At 54.7% G+C, this 18295-nt stretch overlaps 1 protein-coding gene across 2 annotated transcripts in view; it reads right to left on the reverse strand.

Moving 5' to 3' along the window:
- Positions 1 to 18295, reverse strand: part of THSD4 (thrombospondin type 1 domain containing 4) — a 484948-nt gene that overhangs the window by 263367 nt on the left and 203286 nt on the right. For both annotated transcript variants that reach the window (XM_064480753.1, XM_031440907.2), the window contains one exon: positions 7331 to 7467. In XM_064480753.1, coding sequence (XP_064336823.1) covers positions 7331 to 7467 — 137 coding nt within the window. The remainder of the gene's footprint in view (positions 1 to 7330; positions 7468 to 18295) is intronic.

An 18295-nucleotide genomic window follows, 5' to 3' on the forward strand; every position in this document is an offset into this window, starting at 1 on the left:
ATCTGTGTCAAAAAGAAGGGGAAATAATACACTATGAATGGGCTTGTAGGCACATAAAAGCACCTTAAAAAGGAACGATCAGGGAGAGGTTATTGCCTGTCGGGGAATGGGAAACCAGGTGGAGAGGACACAGGGGACCACACTTTTTGATGCCTGAGTCAAATAAATATATTCTCTATTAAAATATGAAACAAAAATGTTAAGTGCTTTTCATTTGGCACTTCGGTCCTCAGACACCCATTTCTGCCCAGATGCACCCCCCCCCCCAGGATGTCTGTCAGAAGCTCTTCTCTCACGCCAGCAGCACTATACTCACGGCTCGGTTTGACCTGACTTGGCAGAAACTTAAGCCAAATGCCCAAACTTGGTGTCAGGAGACACCATCTGGCTAGGCAGCCTACTTAAAAAAGAAAAACAGTCTGATCACACGTCAGCATCATCCCTTAGAAACAGAAGCTGACTCAGCAAGAACACATACAAGGACCACAGGGAAGGGGGCTCCCCCCTGGGCCGCGTCAGTCGAAACAGAGACCACCTGGGCTCTGTACGTGGCAGCGTAACCTGCACCCCTAACACTTTTATCCCATGCCTTGTGGACCAGTGTCTGCAGACCAGCTTACATGTGAAGAGCATCGCATCCCTGCAGCGTCTGCATCCTAACAAGTCGGACTCGGGCAGAGCTTCCAGCCTGTGTTTGGCTCAGGGGCAGGAATGCGGGTGCACGGGGGCAAAGGGGCTGAAGCTTCCTCTCACGTCTCGGTCACAGGCGCCAGTCAGCACCCCCGCCAATTTAGACAGAATGGTTCTTTAAGTTCGCGCTGGGGGAAGGCTGCCCATCCCTTCCGACGGCCAGGGGAAAGGGACCTAATAGATCCTCTCTCTTCTGTGGCAAGAGGGGCCACACAAGGGCGGGTTGGAGGCTCCAGACATCCCACCCCAATCTTTCTGAGCAGCCCTCTTTCATCTGTTTTAATACTGGAGACTCTGGCTGACCCCCAAACCCATCCTCCACCCCGGCTTCCAGGGCAATCTTTCCAGCCAAGAGAATGGCTCAGTGGAGGGCCTGCTATTGCTGAAGGCTGCATGCACCCCGGCAGCTGTGTGGGCATCTTGGGGGGAAGGAGGGGGCACCATTGGGAGGAGACCAGACCCACCCAGGGGTGGAGAGTGGGAGAAAACGCAAAACCATCACCTCAATACCTCCCGGCTCCTGGGCACCGCGTGTGCGCCGGGTCCTGGCTGCAGACCCGACACACACATTCTCCAGCTCCCAGCCCTGCATGGCCGTGGTCCTGCCTCCACCGGTTAGCCCGACCCTGCGCCCTCGGAGACCTTCCCCGACACTCCATCGAATCTGTGCTCCTCGCTGTTTGCTGCTTCAGTTCCCTGTTAATGTCACAGGGCTCATCAGGGTTTGTCAGTCTTTCATTTCCTAACCGACTTTTTGTCTCATTGCTTCCTCCGTGAGGTTTTAAGCTCAGTGTGGGTAGAAGACACGTCAGTCTTTCCTGTGTTTTATCTCCAATGCCTGGCCCAGTGTAGGGCTGTGAGTGGTAAAGATTATTTGAGTTAATTAACAGTTATTTATATGTATTGCTTGGGTTGTTAATTAATAATTAGTTCATAATTATTAAGTATGTATTCATTAAGAAATCCAAACAGTTTATGTTAGGGACCCGTCCCAATGTTTGAAAATGAGAAAAATCACAGAGAATGGAAAAGAAGTGCACAGAGTCAGGCAAATGTCATCAAGTTCACCTGCGGTTTCTGGTTCAGATTTCGAGCCCGAGGACAGCCAGGCGAGGCCTGCGCTCTCACGTCGTGGGCTCAGTGAGCCCGAGTCTTGATCATTTTTAGGAAAGGGAGGTTAGGAGAGCCCATTTCTAACTCGTTTTCCGGTTCATTCACGTACACATTTTTAAAATGTTTGTCGAATAATTTTAATAACTCAAGCACTGAGGATGCAAACCTGTATAACACTCTCTCTGCTTTGGGAGCTGAGGCGCACAGTGAAGTAACTGCAACCCAGTGGGACCCGCACCTCAGTGGGCACACGCAGAAAGCACTTTAGAACACAGTTTCTCGGGGTGGGGATGCAGGAGGGAGTCCACCAAGCGTCGCACGAGCTCAGGATCCAGGCAAAGGGAAGGCTCTCCACCCGACTCCACGGCCCGGGCCGAGCACACGTCCGGCACCAACGCGACGATTCTCTCGGTTTCATTCGAGTCACAAGAGCACTGGAGGCAAAGCCCACGACATAGAGCCGGTGCCCGAAGGGGGAAAAGGCAGCTTGGGGTGAACGGGCAGGGACCCGAGAGGGGAGCTTGGGGTGAACAGGCAGAGACCCGAGCGGGGCTGATCGGTTCGGGGAGCACAGCGGCGGCTGACGAAGGAGGACGGCGGGGCTCCGGCCCGGGACGTGCAGGCGCCCACAGATGGACACACCCGTGAAGTCATCCTGCCCGGACGGGCAACGCGCTGGTCCAGAGCTTACCTCCCAGCGTGTGGAGAGAGCCACCCTGCTTTAGCTTGTGGAGTAAACACGAACCTGTCTGCCGCTGTGTTCCATGGAGGCCAGCGCTGCCCCAGTGGGGAGAGGAGGTGTGGCAGCCCCCGCGGGGCCGGGGCGGGCGGTGGGGTCCGCGTGGCAGGCGACGGAGACCAGGGACGAGGAGGGAGGGGGGTGGCGGGGGGGAAGGCACCGCGGGACACTCTGCTCTCACACCTGATAGCTTCTCCCTGTCCTGGCCCCGCACAGGCTCAGCAAATTCAGCGCGAGCAGCATGAACCACGCGAAGAGGGAGACAGGAGCCTGGGGGTGCCAGGAATTCTCCCTGACCGTCAAAGCCTCGGGTTCTGGGGATGTGGCCAAGAGGGCTCATGTCCCTGTATTATCAGCTCTCAGCTGCCCAGCCAGCCCCACGTGAGAAAGCTCTGTGCTGGATTCAAGGCTAATTTCATTTGCTGAAATCCAACAGACTGAGTCACCAAGCACCTCAGTTCCTTTGCCCGTTTATTTTAAGCACCTATTCAAAAGCAAAGTGCCTGGAATTGCTCCCGGCCTGGGTGGGTGGTCAGCAGGGTGATGGGAACAAACAGTTCCAAGAAGCGGGAACAGAAGAACAGACACAGTGCTCCAGTGGGGGGTCAGCCAGTGGCTTTTGAGCAGAGTCCACTGGGTGGCCAAGAGTGACACGGGACGGCTCCCGGGGCTGACAGACGGCGTGTACATGCTTGCAAAGACACAGCCCTGCAGGCCTGCTGGGTCAGGGAGCAACATGTCCCAGCCCAGCCGGCACTGGGGCCCCGGCAGGCCGGGTGGGAGACAGATGGTGAAAGGCCTTAACTTTACTCTGCAGGCAATGGGGAGCCACCGATGGAATTTAAGCAGAAGAAAGGCATGGCTCGATGTGTGTTTTAGAACAACAGTCTGTTCTGGAAAAAGGCAGTGAGGAAAACAGACTCAGAAGAGGGGAGACAGCTAAGGCGTGGGAGTCTCAGCCCAGCACGTGTGAACTGCGCGGTCGGCTCTGGTTAACAGCTCGCCCTGCCCGCTCAGCGCTAACAGCCAGCTGCCCGCGAGCACTTGCTCATCTCATCCTCTCAACAGCCCTCTGTACAGAGCGGACCAGCAGTTCCTCCTGACTGAGTTACCGTGAAGACGAATGACTTACGGACAGCGTCCTGTGGGGACCGCGTGCGGCGCAGCGCCTGGCCCGTGGTACACAGCCCTCGGGAGCGGCCCCGCGCCACCCGCGTCAGCTCCCGCGCCTTCCTCCCTGGGGCTTTGCATCAGCCTCGTGCTGCAGGGCACTCACTCAAGGACCGTTTCTTCCCCACCAGAGACTCCTGGGTGGGAGGAGGGTAGGTGCTGGGGTGATTCTGACTCTTCCAGGATGATTCAAGCCTGGAAGCCTGAGGCTCTGAAGGGCCGGTCTCCGGGGAGCTAGGGTGGACTTTGTGTTCTGTTTGTTAATGGGTCTTGGCCCGGGGACTCTGTTCTTTCCAGTGCCTACTGCGCTCAAGGCAGCGCTTCATCTATTTTCATTAAGTTGTGAGCAAAAATAACGTGCACATTATCAAACTAAGGAACTTCCGAGGTTTTTAGACAGCTGAAGACTGAGAGCGGGTAAGACAAACCACAGCACTGTGAACACGATGCTTTAATGACGGAAATGATTGCTGTGCTCTCTGCTAATGAGACACAAATGCCGTTCCGTTCCCACCAGTAAGGCAGTGCCTGGGCAGGGCTGCGAGTGCGTCAGAGGCTCCTCTGAAGGCTGGCCAGATGCCCCTGCGTGATGTGGGGGTGGGGGTGGAGATGAGGGGGCGGAGTCGCTGCGGGCCCCAGGCGCACTCTCTTGCTTTAGGACAAGTCAGAGCTGGAGCTCTTTCCCTGCAGAGCCCAGATACCTAGATAGCCTGAAGCCACCTTTTGGGATCCTTCACTCCCTGTCAAGAAAGGAAGAGCCACGCAAGACTTGGGGGGCTGGAGAGGAAACCCCACGTTCTCCAACCCCCCGCCTGAGGACTTGCGCATTCTTCCCGCACCTCTTCCAACTCTTGGATCTAAAACACTGCAGGGTGAACGCAGGAGGGCCAGGGAGCGCTCCGCGGGGCGCTGGGACAGGGCATCCAGCTGCCCTGGGTGGGCCGGGGCCTTTCTGCGGCGTGGTGTGGGCAGGACGCCCTCCTCCCTCAGCTACTCTTCCGTGGGTTTAGCTCATATTCTTATTTAGCCCTTGTCACTTTTCATTAATGCGTGTGGTGGGCCGGGGTTTGCATTCAGCTCTCTGGCCAGCAGAGGCTTTCTGGAGCTATTTCAGATGTAGACGCTCCTGTCCGAGAGTGACAGCTCTCTCAGCCACAGGCCCGAGATGCAGAGGTAGCGATTTGAATTCTGGGCTTCCAATCAAATATTCAGAAAAGGGCACTTTGAAAGCTGCAAAGTAAACAGAACTTCACCCTGGGAAGCAAATGTACTTCTGATTATTTAAACTGAAGCTCTAAAGAGGACGGGAGAGTCAGAGGCGCCAACAACTCCAGCGAGTGGGTTTCAGGCAAATGCACAGAAGCAAATACGAAGCAACACCACAGCCGTGCCTGGGACGTCACACCCCCGTTCCTCCGCCCACGGCCTGGGGAGCATCCGCCTCAGCCCTTCCGCAGGCCTCATCCTCCACCTGCGCTGTCCTCCACCACTGGTTTCCATCAGCTAGTGAGAATCCATACCCGTGTCCTTAAGAGTGTTTGTTTTTCTTTCATAGCATCAGCTTAGAGCCGCTTCATGCAACACTGAGAAGACAAGGGCCCCCAGTGGAGAGAGCCCACACTCCACCTTCCTTCCCGGCCACCTCACCGATTCGTATTTACGTTTCTGGCTCTTTGGGAACTGCATTTTAACCAAAGCGTCCTTTAAAACTTTGCGACTCAAGGTCTGATCCATGGACCAGCAACACCAGCATCACATGGGAGCCGGTTAGAGCAGCCGACGACTCAGGCGTTTCCCCAGACCTGCCTACGTGGAATCTGCCACGCCCCGTGGGGGAACACTGTCTCCAAAGAGAATGTGAATCCCACAAATCTACAATCTGCCGCAAAAAAAAGCAAAGCAGAAAAAAAAGGAAAGCAAATGCTTTTGCATAGAAAATTCAAATGCAACAGGACATGTGTGGACATACACATCATAACCCTGAGAAAAGCCAGTGTGCTTCACTAAGGGCCAGGCCATAGTGAATCGTAAGGCCCCCACGTATATTAGCTCATGATTCTTCACTGCAGCGCAGGAGGTGGGGACGAGCCTCCTCGTGGTGTGGGTGATACAGAGGCACAGAGAGTTATGCACCTTGTACACGGTCACACAGTAAATCGTGGAAGAGGCAGGATCTGAACCCGAGCAGCGTGACTTAGGAGGACGAGTGTTTAACCACCGCACTGTACCACCTCCCAGCAGTGTGCACCTGAATCCAGGAAACAAAACAGTTGATCCAGGACCTGAAAGAAGCAGCTAGGCTGCTGTAAGCGCCATCATTTCAGGCGCAGTGACGTTTAGAAGCAGGGACTGGACACCAAAAAACACTCCGACAGAACGCCCTCGGGCATCATCTGAGGACGGCGAGGCACAGAGGGCATGTGTGGAACCCAGCGGTTTCTTCCAGAGGAGCGGAAATCGAAGGCCAGACAGGTCAGCTCCAGCCTGCTTCCCCGCACGCTCCCTGCCTCTTCTGACCCGCATCCCAATGCTTCAAGGGTTTCCTGCCCGTCCAGAGACACCTCACATGCGTCAGATATCAAATGACAGTGTTTTCCTTCCTTAATTTTATGCACAATCCGCGAAAAACCATGCTGCTTTGATACACAATTTTGTATCTGGTTTAAAACCTCATTAAGAGAAAGGCTGGGAGAGGGGAGGTGGAGCTCGTCAGTCACACTTGAAAATCCCCAACACTGAACACTGTGGCCCTTCACATCCAGAGTGTGACAGGGATTCCAGGCGTGGTGGCCAAAGAGCTCTTCCTTCGAAGAAAGTCAGTCCTGCCAGCGACTGACTGTCAAGATAGAATCTTCATCTGGGCTCCCAAGAGTTACTCACCTGCTGGCGTCACAGCTCCACTCTTGCATTTATAGAGGAGAGCGGGGTGGACTTCCAGACCCCAGTTAACGTGGCTGCGGAGCTGGTGCCACCTCCTCGGACGCGCCTGCTTTTAACCAAATGGTGCTTTCTGTCAACGGCTAGCACCCACGAGGGCTCTCTGAAGCCCAGCACGTTTGCAGAATGCAGGGCGGGGAGGTCCTAGGACAGACTTCACACGTGCAGGGGAGGCTGCAGCCTCCCTCTTGAAAGTACGGCTTCGCTACCCAGGTGCTGGGCGACTCTCATTTGGAAGTCCGCCCCGGCTGGTGGGAGGGACAACAAAATTCGCTACGCACTTAACACGCCACCCTGACGACGCCAACACTTCTTGACGGGCCCAGCAGTGCCCTTTCCATAACCTCCACTTCAGAGGTAAGGAAGGAGCCCCAGATCCAACAGGGAAACATGGCTGAGTTTCTTACGACGCATGTGATGTAAACATAAGTCACTTAATAACTGAAATGCCAGGGTGAGATGGGGCAACTCCCAAAGATCAAAACCATGGAGCAGACCAGGCCACCCCATCTCCCCGTCTTACCCACATCCCCCAGCGCTCACGGTTCCAGGTGGCCAGTGGCCAGGGGACCGCGGGCTGGGGCAGGTGGCGGACCGCAGCCCGGCGAACGGTGCGGTCGGCAGTCACGGGTCAGACGCCCCGGGACCCGCTCCGGACAGCCCCCGTGCGGGGGCACTCACCTTGCACTGGCCGGACACGCAGATGGCCGTGCCGTTCTGGTCACACGGGGTCCCGTCGATGACCTTCTCCGCTTGGCGCACGTAGAAGCGGTAGCCCGTCGCCTGGCAGTTCAGCTCGCACTTCCGGCTGCCCTTGACTAAGCAGAACACAGCGGTCAGCGGCGCCCCTCCTCTCCCTTGTTCCCCTGCAGCCTCCACGGAGACGGCATCCCTGCAACACGGAGCTGACCACTGCAACCGGAGTGTGCAGGTCAGCGGCTTCTGGTACGCTCACAGTGCTGTGCAGCCCTCCTCACGAACTAACTCCAGAACATTTCCATCCACCCCGTAGAGGAACTGCTGGGCCCATTAGCTGCCACTTCCCTTCCTCTCCCGCCAGACTCTGGCAGCCACCAACCCATTTTCTGGCTTTATGGGCTTGCCGACTCCGGACATTTCGTCATCATACACCTTTTAAATTTGCATGAGAATTATTGGCTCTTTCTGTATTTGATGGTAGAGAGACGGGATTGTATCCTGACTTACTGGCACGTGGCAGAGACTCGATGCTGAGAGAATATGGTGCAGGAAATCTTAAAGACTCTCACAATGCAAATAATAGACTCTGCTCCTGGACCTCCCCCCACACTTCAGCGCAGTCACAACTACATCGTGTAAGTCAGCAATCACAGTGAGCTCACAGTCTTATGCTCCACTTTTTTATTGCTTAAAACCTATGCGGTTATGTCATTTTATGCCCTTGCACACGGATGGAGTTTCCTGTAATAATTCCTTCCTTATTAGATATTTAAGTGGTTTCCCTGTCCCCTTGGGTTGAAGTCCAAAGTCCTCAGCAAGGGAGAAAACATCTTTCAAGAGCTGAACCTCACCTGCCTTTATGGTCTCATTTCCTGCTGTCCCTCCTTAAATCCGTGTTCTGTCCCCGGCCCCGCACTTCCTTTGCCCAGCCGTTGCTTGGCTGTTCCTCTGGCTTTGCCTCGCTTGGCGAGCACCTGTGTCTGCTTTGCTGTTGTCCCCGGGTCACCCCCTCCAGGAAGCCCTCCGTGGATCCTGATCTCCCCCATATGTCCACCCATCACAGGCTGATTCCACCTCCTCTACCATAAGGTTAACCAAACTCACTCTGAAGCATGGCTTTGAGGGACCACAGGGCTGCATCTGGCTCATTCACTTCTGTGTCTCCAGCACTCGGTAGAGAGCAGGGCACAGAGCAAATGCTCAGGAAACCCCCGAGGGGTCAGTGAACGAAAACTGGCCTTTGGGGTTGTCTGCTTTGGTTTTCGTTTTTGCCTTTCTCTCCTTTCCCCCCACTAGACAGATCCTCCCACCTCAGAGTCTTTCTTTACATTTCTGTTATTTCACACAGAGCCTGGCACACAGTCAGCGCTCAGTAAATGCTAAGTTAACTACCGCTACAACTAGTATCTTCAGAGCAATCTAGCTGCCTCCAAAGTAAGAATGAGAAAAATTTTCAGACAAGATAGATTTCCACATCCAAGGGAGAAAGACAAGCCAAGCACACATTGGTTTTAACTGTTTTTGGAGACGAGACTGACGCTCTGCTCAGCCACAGACAGCATGTTCCAGGGTCAGGCCTTTGTCTGAAAATCTGATTACTGCATTGGATGATACTGGCTTTTTCCTACACAACACAATACATCATATTTTCCCCAGCGTGGCTGCCTGACTGTCATAGCAATGAACTTCCTTCTGCTCCAAAGCTTGCAAACCGCTAACAGGAACTCACGGGCAACCTCTGGGCCCACACGGTTTGGGGAAGATTGAATCTTCTCTGTCCTCCGAGCTCTGTTGGGGAAGTCGAGAGATTTGGTTTTCTACCCTCGCTGCCCAAAAGACATAAGAGGTGATGTTGGAAAAATCAAAGACATAAGCACCTTTGGGGATCCTAAAACCTAACCGGCAATTTATAGATTAAACACACACACACACACACACACACACACACACAGCAGGCCCAAGGCAGTAAGGACAGGTTGGGGGTAAAGCTAGTCCGCGACAACTTGCTTTCTCATGTCATCCGTCTATCCGGACCCCACTTCCTGCCTCCCACCTCCTTGCTTTCTGAAGTGACAACAAGCTATCCAGGTGCAGGTGTGTCGCATTTTATGTAATAAAAGTGTCTGGAAGGCAGCCTCGCGGGGGCCAGGGCTCTGAGTTCTCACTTCTGTGGGCTTCTCCCCAACGACCTCTATCCTTTGGGGTGCCCTCACTGGCGGCCACGAGCTTAGCTCTCAGTATCTGCCACCAGACATCCTGAGAACAACAGCGACAACAGAAACTCAGGGTGAGCGTGCGACAACCGCGGCAGGACCTTCCGCCGGCTGCACGGAGGACCCAGAGGAGCGGCCTGGCGTCTGGGCTTCTCCTCCCGGTGGGCCAGACCGGCCGCTCGCCTGACCCTCTGTCCGCGCGGCTGAGACAGCGTCCCTGCCTTCTCAGACCTGCAGCAGGGAAGACGGGGACCTTAGGAGAAACCGGCACCTGGGGACAAGTGGCCACCTCACAGAACTGCCTGAGCAACGCTCAGCCTGGAGCTTCTCACAGCATTACCTGCAGCCTGGCTTCTCTAGGCCCCGGCGACACCCCTCCGGCACTGAGGAACTCAGCCTAAGTCCACTTTCAGGGCTTCAGGTTAAGGTTTTCATGGATAGTCACCTCATTCCTTTCCTTTTTCCTTGAATAGAATTACAATTCTGACGCCAGGAGCCTCTTCTCTGAGCAGAGTTTGTCATGGCTTTCTCTTTGCAGGGGAAGAGGGCAGGCTGGAGGAGCGGGATGAGGTTGCACGGGCACTCCTTCTCCACGCACCTTCCTCCGAGCTCTGCTGCTCCCTGATGCCCGCCCCACCCCCACAGCCACCCCGCTCTGCTCCACGTGGTCCCAGGGCCACAAACGTCAGCATCGTGCGCCACAACAGCCCCACCTCCAGGTTTATGCCCGTGAGAAATGAAGACGTGCGTCTTCACGGGAACTTGTACACGAAAATTCATAGCAGCGTTCTTCATAATTTCTAAAAAGTGGAAATAATCCAGATGTCCTTCAGCTGATGGAGGGAGAAATGAATGTGGTCTCTCCATACATGAAATATTATTTGACAATAGGAGGGAATGAAACACTGATACAAGCTACGTACAGCATGGGTGGACCCTGAAAACACTACGCCCAGTGAAAGAAGCCAGCCACAGAAGGTCACATGCTGTACAGTGACATCCGTAGGAAATACCCAGGACAGGCAATCTGCCTAGGCACAGAGGGAGAAGACAGATCAGCGTGGCCAGGGCTGGAGCGAGGAGAGAACGAGGAGCGACTGCTGATGGGCGTGGACTTCCTTCTCGGGGTGATGAAAATGCTCCAAAGTTAAATGGTGGTGGTGGCTGCACGACTCTCTAAATAACCTAAAACCCACTGAATTGTACTCTTTAAATTGGTGGCTTTTATGGTATGTGAGCTTTATCTCAATAAAGCTGTTGTTTAAAAAGAAAAAAGAAGTAGCAGAAGTTAGCTTCCCAGAGCCCCAGGAAATCATCAAATAAACTCAAGAAAACTTCTGTCTCCAGATTGCACGAGCCCACCAAGCACCCAGACCAGGCTGTCAGGGTGGGGTTCGCCCCACTTACAATCAGTAAGTTAGCCTGCTACTGTCTCACGGACACAGACGGCGGATACCAGACTCCCGAGTCAGCGAGAAAGGACCCTCCCACTCACGGAAGAGTCAGCATGTGTGCGCCGGCTCGCCTGCCCCGGGTCCCGTGGGGACAAGCCATGGAAGCCTGGACGGCACGCACGCACGCCTGAGCACGCGGAACCCCTGCTCGCAAGGGGAGTGGTAAGAAACCTTGTTCTTCGTCCTGGTTGGAGATGCATCCCGTCCTTCAAGGTTGCTCACTGCAAACACAGCCTTGAGAAGTGACCTGGCTGTACGCTGGTCAAGGCCCTGTACCCTTGGCCTACAGGCCAGACCTGTAGGAGCAGCGCCCGCCAGCGAACGGACAGCAGTGAACCACGCCAAGGAACAGGACTGTGAAATGAGGACACAAAGAAAAGACAACAGGCCACCAGAGAGGAAGCAAACCAGGACATAAGCCGGTGCTGGATTTCCCAGCGACAACTTCGAAAGCTAGGGGGTAACTACGCAAAGCCTCATGATTTTCGAGGGGAAGGAATTTCTGGAATTCTGCATCCGTGACTAGAATTCTGCATCTGGTCAAACTATCAGTCCCCGGGAAGCGGTAAAGGCGTCTTCAGAAATTCAGTTCTCACACAGTTTACCTCTCACGTGCCCTTACTGGAGCACGTTCTACCTCAGTGAGGGGATAAACCAAGGGAGTAGGAGGTGTGGGACCCAGGAAACAGAAGCTCTAACCCCAAAGAGAAGCAAAGAGAATGCCCAGGACAGACGCGCAGCAGGGAAAGACCGGAGCAGGTCAGAGGTCCCAGGAGAGATTGCTCCAAGAAAATGAAATGGAAGAACACCCAACAAACGTTAGGATATTGAGATTTCAAGATACTGAGATGCGACGTTACTCAAAGAAGAGCATCACCAGTTGGAGGGGCTTGGGCTGGACTAGTGTGAAGTACCTGGAAGGGCAGACAAGCGGAAAACAAAAAGGCGTTTATCAACAACACAGAAAGAAAAGGATTTCAGGAAAAGAAAAGCAACGCCAGTGCAGGTGCCGGGGGCTACAGGGTGGCGCTCAGATCAACCGTCACCATCCCAGCCCCAGCCCGGATTCTCCCAGCAGCTGGCAGCTCACAGCCGTGTCCTTCTGGGACTTGCCCCAGCCTCAGGGAGCCGCCTCCCCGGCCTCCTTCCCGGGGCTGGCCCCTGTCCGATGCCCGGTCCCTGTGGTTGTACAGAGCCCCATCCCGTCTCAGTTTGGGGCACCTCTGCAGGGCGACCCCAGCACAGAGCATCTCGGTCCGGCACCTCCCACCCCCTCAGGTGCTATTCCAGATTCGCTCCCCGAGAAACACCGGGCACAAATCTCTGCCTCAGAAGCAGCAACTTGGAGGCTGCCCTAAGCCAGGACGATGCCCGACTCGACGGCGGGCCCCTGCCACCTCCGTTCAAAGTGGACACAGAACTCCTCGCTGTCTTTCAGGAACTCGGCATACGTGGGAGAGCAAACTGTTGTTTTCCAAGAAAGCAACGTGCCGCCGAAGCTTCTAGACTGCAGCCAGCTCTGCCACTACCTGGGTGTGCGTGAGCTCTTAGGAGGCGAGAGGAAGGGGCTCCCCAGCGTGGCAGGAGATGCGGTTCAAGAGACACTTCCTCCCGCCGCATGTAAGTCGGGGAAGGTCCCAGGTGAGAAGAGAGGAGAGCGATGCTGGGAGTGAACACGTGAGGCAGTTCCCGGAGAACGGAGGACACCTGCGCTCAGTCTCGGATCCACACGCACGTCCCAAGTTCACTCCAAGGTTCACACGAAGCCCTGTTTCCCAGGCTCAGGCTCCGCGCTGGGGGTGGGAGAGCACGTCCCTGCTCAAGGAAAGCGCCTGGTAAACGCAGCTTACAGAGCTCGGCCGGGGCAGGGCGCTCACCCGGCACGTGCTGCTGGGCGACGTGGACGCGATGCCTTAGCTGCGCAGACAGGGTTTCAGTTCAATGAAAAGGGGTCTGCTCACCACCCCAGCGACGGGCACGGAGTCTGCAGCGCTGTGCGGGGTGAGCGGTCCGGGCGGCCAGAGCCAGGCGGAGGCGGGCCCTCCTGTCTGTGACCGAGGGCTGAGCCGCCTGCGCTGGACTCAAGGCTCCGCACGAGACACAGATGATTACCACCGAAACTGCCTTCCCCAGACTGCATTTTCCAGGACAAAGTTATGGGAAATAAGATGAGGAGAATGCTGCTAAGAGCCCAGATCGTCTCTGGAATCAGAGAGCTGCTCTGAAAAAGTCAGAGGAGAAGAGGGCGAGGCTATGTGGTCCTTGGCATTCTTGTCCTGAGAAGGAGATTGTCTAGGGGTGCGTTCCGTGATCGAAACTTCAGTGCAAATGTGTCAGCTTAGCAATCACGCACTGTCCTCACCTTCCACCCACCCCTCACCGCGACTGACTCAGACTTCAGAAGCCCACATGCAGGGTGCCCTACCGAATCTCACTTAGCTGACAGTCTTTATCAGGCTTGGAGATCTGGATTGGAAACAGTACCCAAAATGTCTTTTTCAAATCCTAAAAAATCATCGACTCAATGTTCCATAGATGTTAAATTCCTCTTAGTGCTGCTCACACACACACACGTTTCTAATGGGTAACACTTCCCCGTGGTGGCCCGCAAACCGTGGTGCCCTCACAATCACCCCGAGGTCTCCTTAAAACACAGACTGATGGACTCGGCCCCTAGACGTTCTGACTCGTTAGATCTGGGGTGGAGCCCCAGAATCTCCATTGCTAACGGGCTCCCAGGTGACGCCAACGCTGCCGGCCCAGGAACCACCCTCTGAGAACCCCTGCTCTGACTGGTGCTCCTGACCAGGGTGGGGAGAGGAGACCGCCCCAGCAGCCAGACCGCTAGCTGACACCCAGGGAAGGCACTGCCAAAGCGGACACACAGAATGGCGTCCAGCTAACTGATGAAAAGATCTGAGCTTCAGACGTGCAAGCCAGCCAGCTGAGACTGCAGGCAGCAAGGCGCCATGCGGGGAGGAAGCCCCTTCCGAGCAGGTGGGCACGGCCCAGGCTGTGCGGGCAACAGAGAGAGAGAAGGAACTTCTCTTTCTTGAGCATCTGCATGTGCATCTTCCTGCCTCTTACAAGTTTTATGTCTCCTGTTGACTGAGCACCTACTGTGTGCCAGACTCTATACACATGAACTCATCTCGCCCTCCCCTGTGGAGGACGAGGGCACTGGGGCTCGGGCCAGCTGAGTGACCTGCTCACCACCACACACGGCGCCTTGGAGGGGTGCAGGGCGTCCCCCGGGATGGGCATGGCGGGGAGGAGATGTGAGACAAGGCTGCAGACGGAGGTCAGCAGCGCGGGGCATGCACAGCCATCGTTCTGGTAGAAAGGATGAACACGTGTTTGTCTGGAGCTCTGTGAAGCACCACGGCTTGCCTTCTTTGTACTTTTCCAGAACATGCAATGGCAGTAGCTTCCTGTTTGGAGAATGTTCCTAGACGCCGAGTTCCATGGGAATTGGCTAAGCCAACTTCATCCAAGTTACCCAACCAATTTTTCTGCAATGTGTTCTTTTTCTCTCATGTCATAGTAAATCCAAAGCTGGAAAAAGTGACTGAAAACAAATACCGTGATGGAAATAAAAAAAACCCCGCCATGCTGTTCAAAACTCTTCAAGCTATGTGACATGTGGTGCTGCATCTAAAATGTTACATTTAATAAAAAAAAAAAGTTTGAAAGGGGTCCTGCCAGGAGCAAGCCAGCTTGGCCAACTGTCAGGAAAGCAGCTTGACAGCTTCAAGGGAAGCGGGAGGTCATAACCAGTCTCTGATGGGAAAATATATGTCCATCTGAGCGGATACGGACATGTTAAAATACGGAACATTTACACATCCTCCAGAAAGACGATGTGGCTGGGGTTTTTCTTCTTAAGGACTGAGGCTGAGAAGGAAGCTGTGGAAGGGGAGGCTGGTAGAAACTGCCGTGTAAAGTGAAGGTCTCTGAGGCCAGAGAAACTCAGAGGCCGAGGAAACGGTGCCCCCTTTGCAGGTGAGACCCGGAGGACGGCGGCTTGACCTCTCATCTCCTGCTATTATCACAGTAAGCAATGCGTGTAAATGTGTGTGAGCACGTGTGCACATGTGGGCGTGTTTACATGTGTGCACTATGTATGCTGCATGTGTGCACGTATGCACGATAGAGCGGTACTGATTTACACGTGTGTGTGTGTGTGTGTGTGTTCGTGTCCATCTGTGTATGCACACGTGTATCTTCCAGAGTCTGTTGGCACCGGGTCAAAGCAGTCAGCAGAGACAGGGACACAACATGAGCTGGCCCAGGAGGTGGCAAAACTCACGGCACGGGTGTGTGGGCGGACCCAGCAAACCCACGTGCCTAAAACCCAGCAGTGGGTCCAGGAGAGGCGCTCTCCTTCTTCTAAACATTTGAGAGCCGACGTGGTGAGACGCTAGAAAAAGAAGGTTTCGGCAGGAAGAAAGTTTTGACGGCTTCAGGAGAATTTTTTAGTATGACAGATTCTCAGAATTCAGGGGAAAACTTTACAGAGTTGAACTTCAAACTTCAAACAAGTCCAGCCAGCCTTGGACTCAGCTCCCCGTTCTGGGGCTTAATAGCCTCCCCACCCCACCAAGGATGACTTCCACTGCAGCACCACTCTCCTCACAGCCACCCCGAGCTCCTCGGTCTCCTCAGAACGTCTCTGTCCAGCCCCGAAGACGGGCTTCAAGACAGCCGTCCTCTCCAGGCAGGTCTTTTGCTGACCACCTGCTCAGCTGCTGGCCGGCCTGTCCGGAAGCGCCCCGTGGCTGTCCTCACCTCCGCAGCGCTATTTCTTTTGTTCACCTATCCAGAGTGTCCTTGACCTTCCAATCTACCTACACAGGCCCTGCCGTCGGCACATGGCTGTGAAATACATGAGTGCATGAGCTGTGACAAGCACTATGAAGGCAGTGCTTGTCACAGGTTGTGACAAGCACTGCCAGGGAATGTGGGACAGAGAAACCGACTCTGTCCAAGGCGTCAGGAGAGGCTTCAGTGAGGAAGGAACTTTGGGACTGAAATCTGAAGGATGAACCAGTTTTATGAGAGAGGGGATGGAGAGGAGGCCATCCCAAGTAGTGGTACCAGGCTGTGCAAAGGCCCTGCGGCAGGAGGAGTGGAAAGAAGGCCAGTGTGGCTGGAGAGACAGCCTAGAGAGCGGGCCCTTCTTTAAGGCCACCGTGCTCGTGATCTTTCTGAATCAGGGCTGCCAGATAAAGTGCAGGATGCCCAGTTAAATTTTTCCAATGTGTCATATGGGACGTACGCTAAATACTTACATGAAAAAAAATTATTTGTTTATCTGAAATTCAAATTTGACTGGACATCCTTTATCTTTATTTGCTAGCGACTTTACTCTGCATACAAGCAAAGGACACATTTTTCTACATAACTCACTTGTATTCTTAATCACAGCGGGTCTTATTTTTAGCTTTCCGCCTCCCATGACCTCAATCAGAGAACCTCGGAGCAGGAGGAGCCCTGCTAGGAAGCAGCTAGTCTGCCCTCCTAGCGCCACAGACAAGAACGAACAGGAGGCCGAGACAGGCACCAGAGGCCCTCAAGGTCACAGATAAAGACCCCACACGGCTCCTTGCACGCCCTCCTGCTGCGCCTAGGACAGCGCTGGGCACACTGAAAAACAGCTGCATCGATCCCGTGATTGAATTAACAAACTCATTTGCATGTCTCTGTGCGGAGGGAGGGGGATGAATAGACACAAACCCAGACAGCCAGGAGCTTTCCAAACAAAATAAACAGCCAGCCAGACAGCCAAGGGGCCACTTGCACAAGCAGAGGGACAGACACAAAGGACCCCAGCCAGCGGCTGCTCCCACCAGCTAGACGCCTGCCTTCTCTGGGAGACTGCATGAGAGCCGGGGACCAAGAAGGCTCTCCCCACGGCTGGCTTGGTGACTTTATTCCTGAATGGTGGCCCATGGAACTGACCCGGCAAGTGTGGGAAGGGATCGTTTCTACCTTGAGATGGACACTGTGACCCTGAAGGGGCTCACCCACCAGCCTCGTTTGTCCCGTTCAGGTCCTAGTTATTTGCTGACAGACTTTTTTCTTGCCCTCTCTGCAGGCAGAACACGCCCCGTCCAAATATGCACAACCACCAGGAGAAAAAGGCAGGGTGGGACCCTCCACCACTATTTACCAAACGAACGCAGCCCTCACATTCAAGCCTGCTGAATGCCGGGGCTTAATCCCTCGGCGTAGGCTTGGCTTTCATTCCTCCATGGACTTGAAAAGACATCGGTCCATCCCAGTCACAATCAAACGCAAGCCTTTCACTTCCCGAAGACAAATAAGGATTTGGACACATGAGAAGCGGAGGCTCCCTTGTGGAGGCATGAAAAGGGAACTCAGCTGCCGGGCTCCCCCCACAGGAAGCACGGGAGCCGTGCTCTTGCCGCGGCCCCACAAACGGCGGCGGGAGCTCATCGCGCCAGAACCTAATTGAAACCTCAGGCTGAAACAGTGTTTTGTGATATTTGGAGGAAGAGGATGGGCAAAGACAAAAAGGGAGAACAAAGCATGTGTACAGAAAAGGCGTGGAAAGCAGCCCACTTCTTGACTGCGGGGCCATCTGGATGGTGGCCATGGAGTTAAATGAGGTGCGGCCTGCCTTTCAGTCTCAGAGACCCAAAGCCGTCTTGCAGGACCAGCTGCTGCCAGCATTGTGGCTCCAGAGCGAAGGCCTTCGGGGGCCCTTAGGACCCTCGACCCGCAAGTGTAGGTAAAGAAATGCAGCAGGAAGGATGCTGGTGAGACCTTCAGACCCACCACCTGGCATCCACGAATCCACTGGAAGGCATTGAAGCCAAAGAGAGAGAGCCGGGTTTCTGCGTGTCCTCCCCTGGGTGGTTTCTGTGTGTCCTCACCGGGGTTTGAATCCGAGTTCCGCCACGTACTAAGCTCTTGTGTCACTGCAATAATTATGTCCCCGAGCCTTGCTCTCCTTATCTGTGAAAACGGGCAGGCCGGTGCTCATCTCACAGTCAGGCCTGAGAGCCAAGTGACAGAAGGCTTGCACAAGCACGGGTGCGCAGCGCACGTTCACTTCCTTCCTTCTCCCCCGAAACCAGGTGCCCAGAAGCTGGCCTTTGGAAGCTTCATTAAAAACTGCAGGCAGGGAAATATCTACCTTCATCGGAATGCGGCAGCCCCTGGCAGGTAAAAGCCGGGCTCGGTGGCAGCCCGGTTCAAGGCTTCATGAAAGGACTCCCTTCCCAGCAGGCAGCTGACTGCTGCGAGGCTGTCCC

Source organism: Camelus dromedarius, chromosome 29 (genome assembly GCF_036321535.1).
Source record: "Camelus dromedarius isolate mCamDro1 chromosome 29, mCamDro1.pat, whole genome shotgun sequence".
Classification (NCBI taxonomy): Eukaryota; Metazoa; Chordata; class Mammalia; order Artiodactyla; family Camelidae; genus Camelus; species Camelus dromedarius.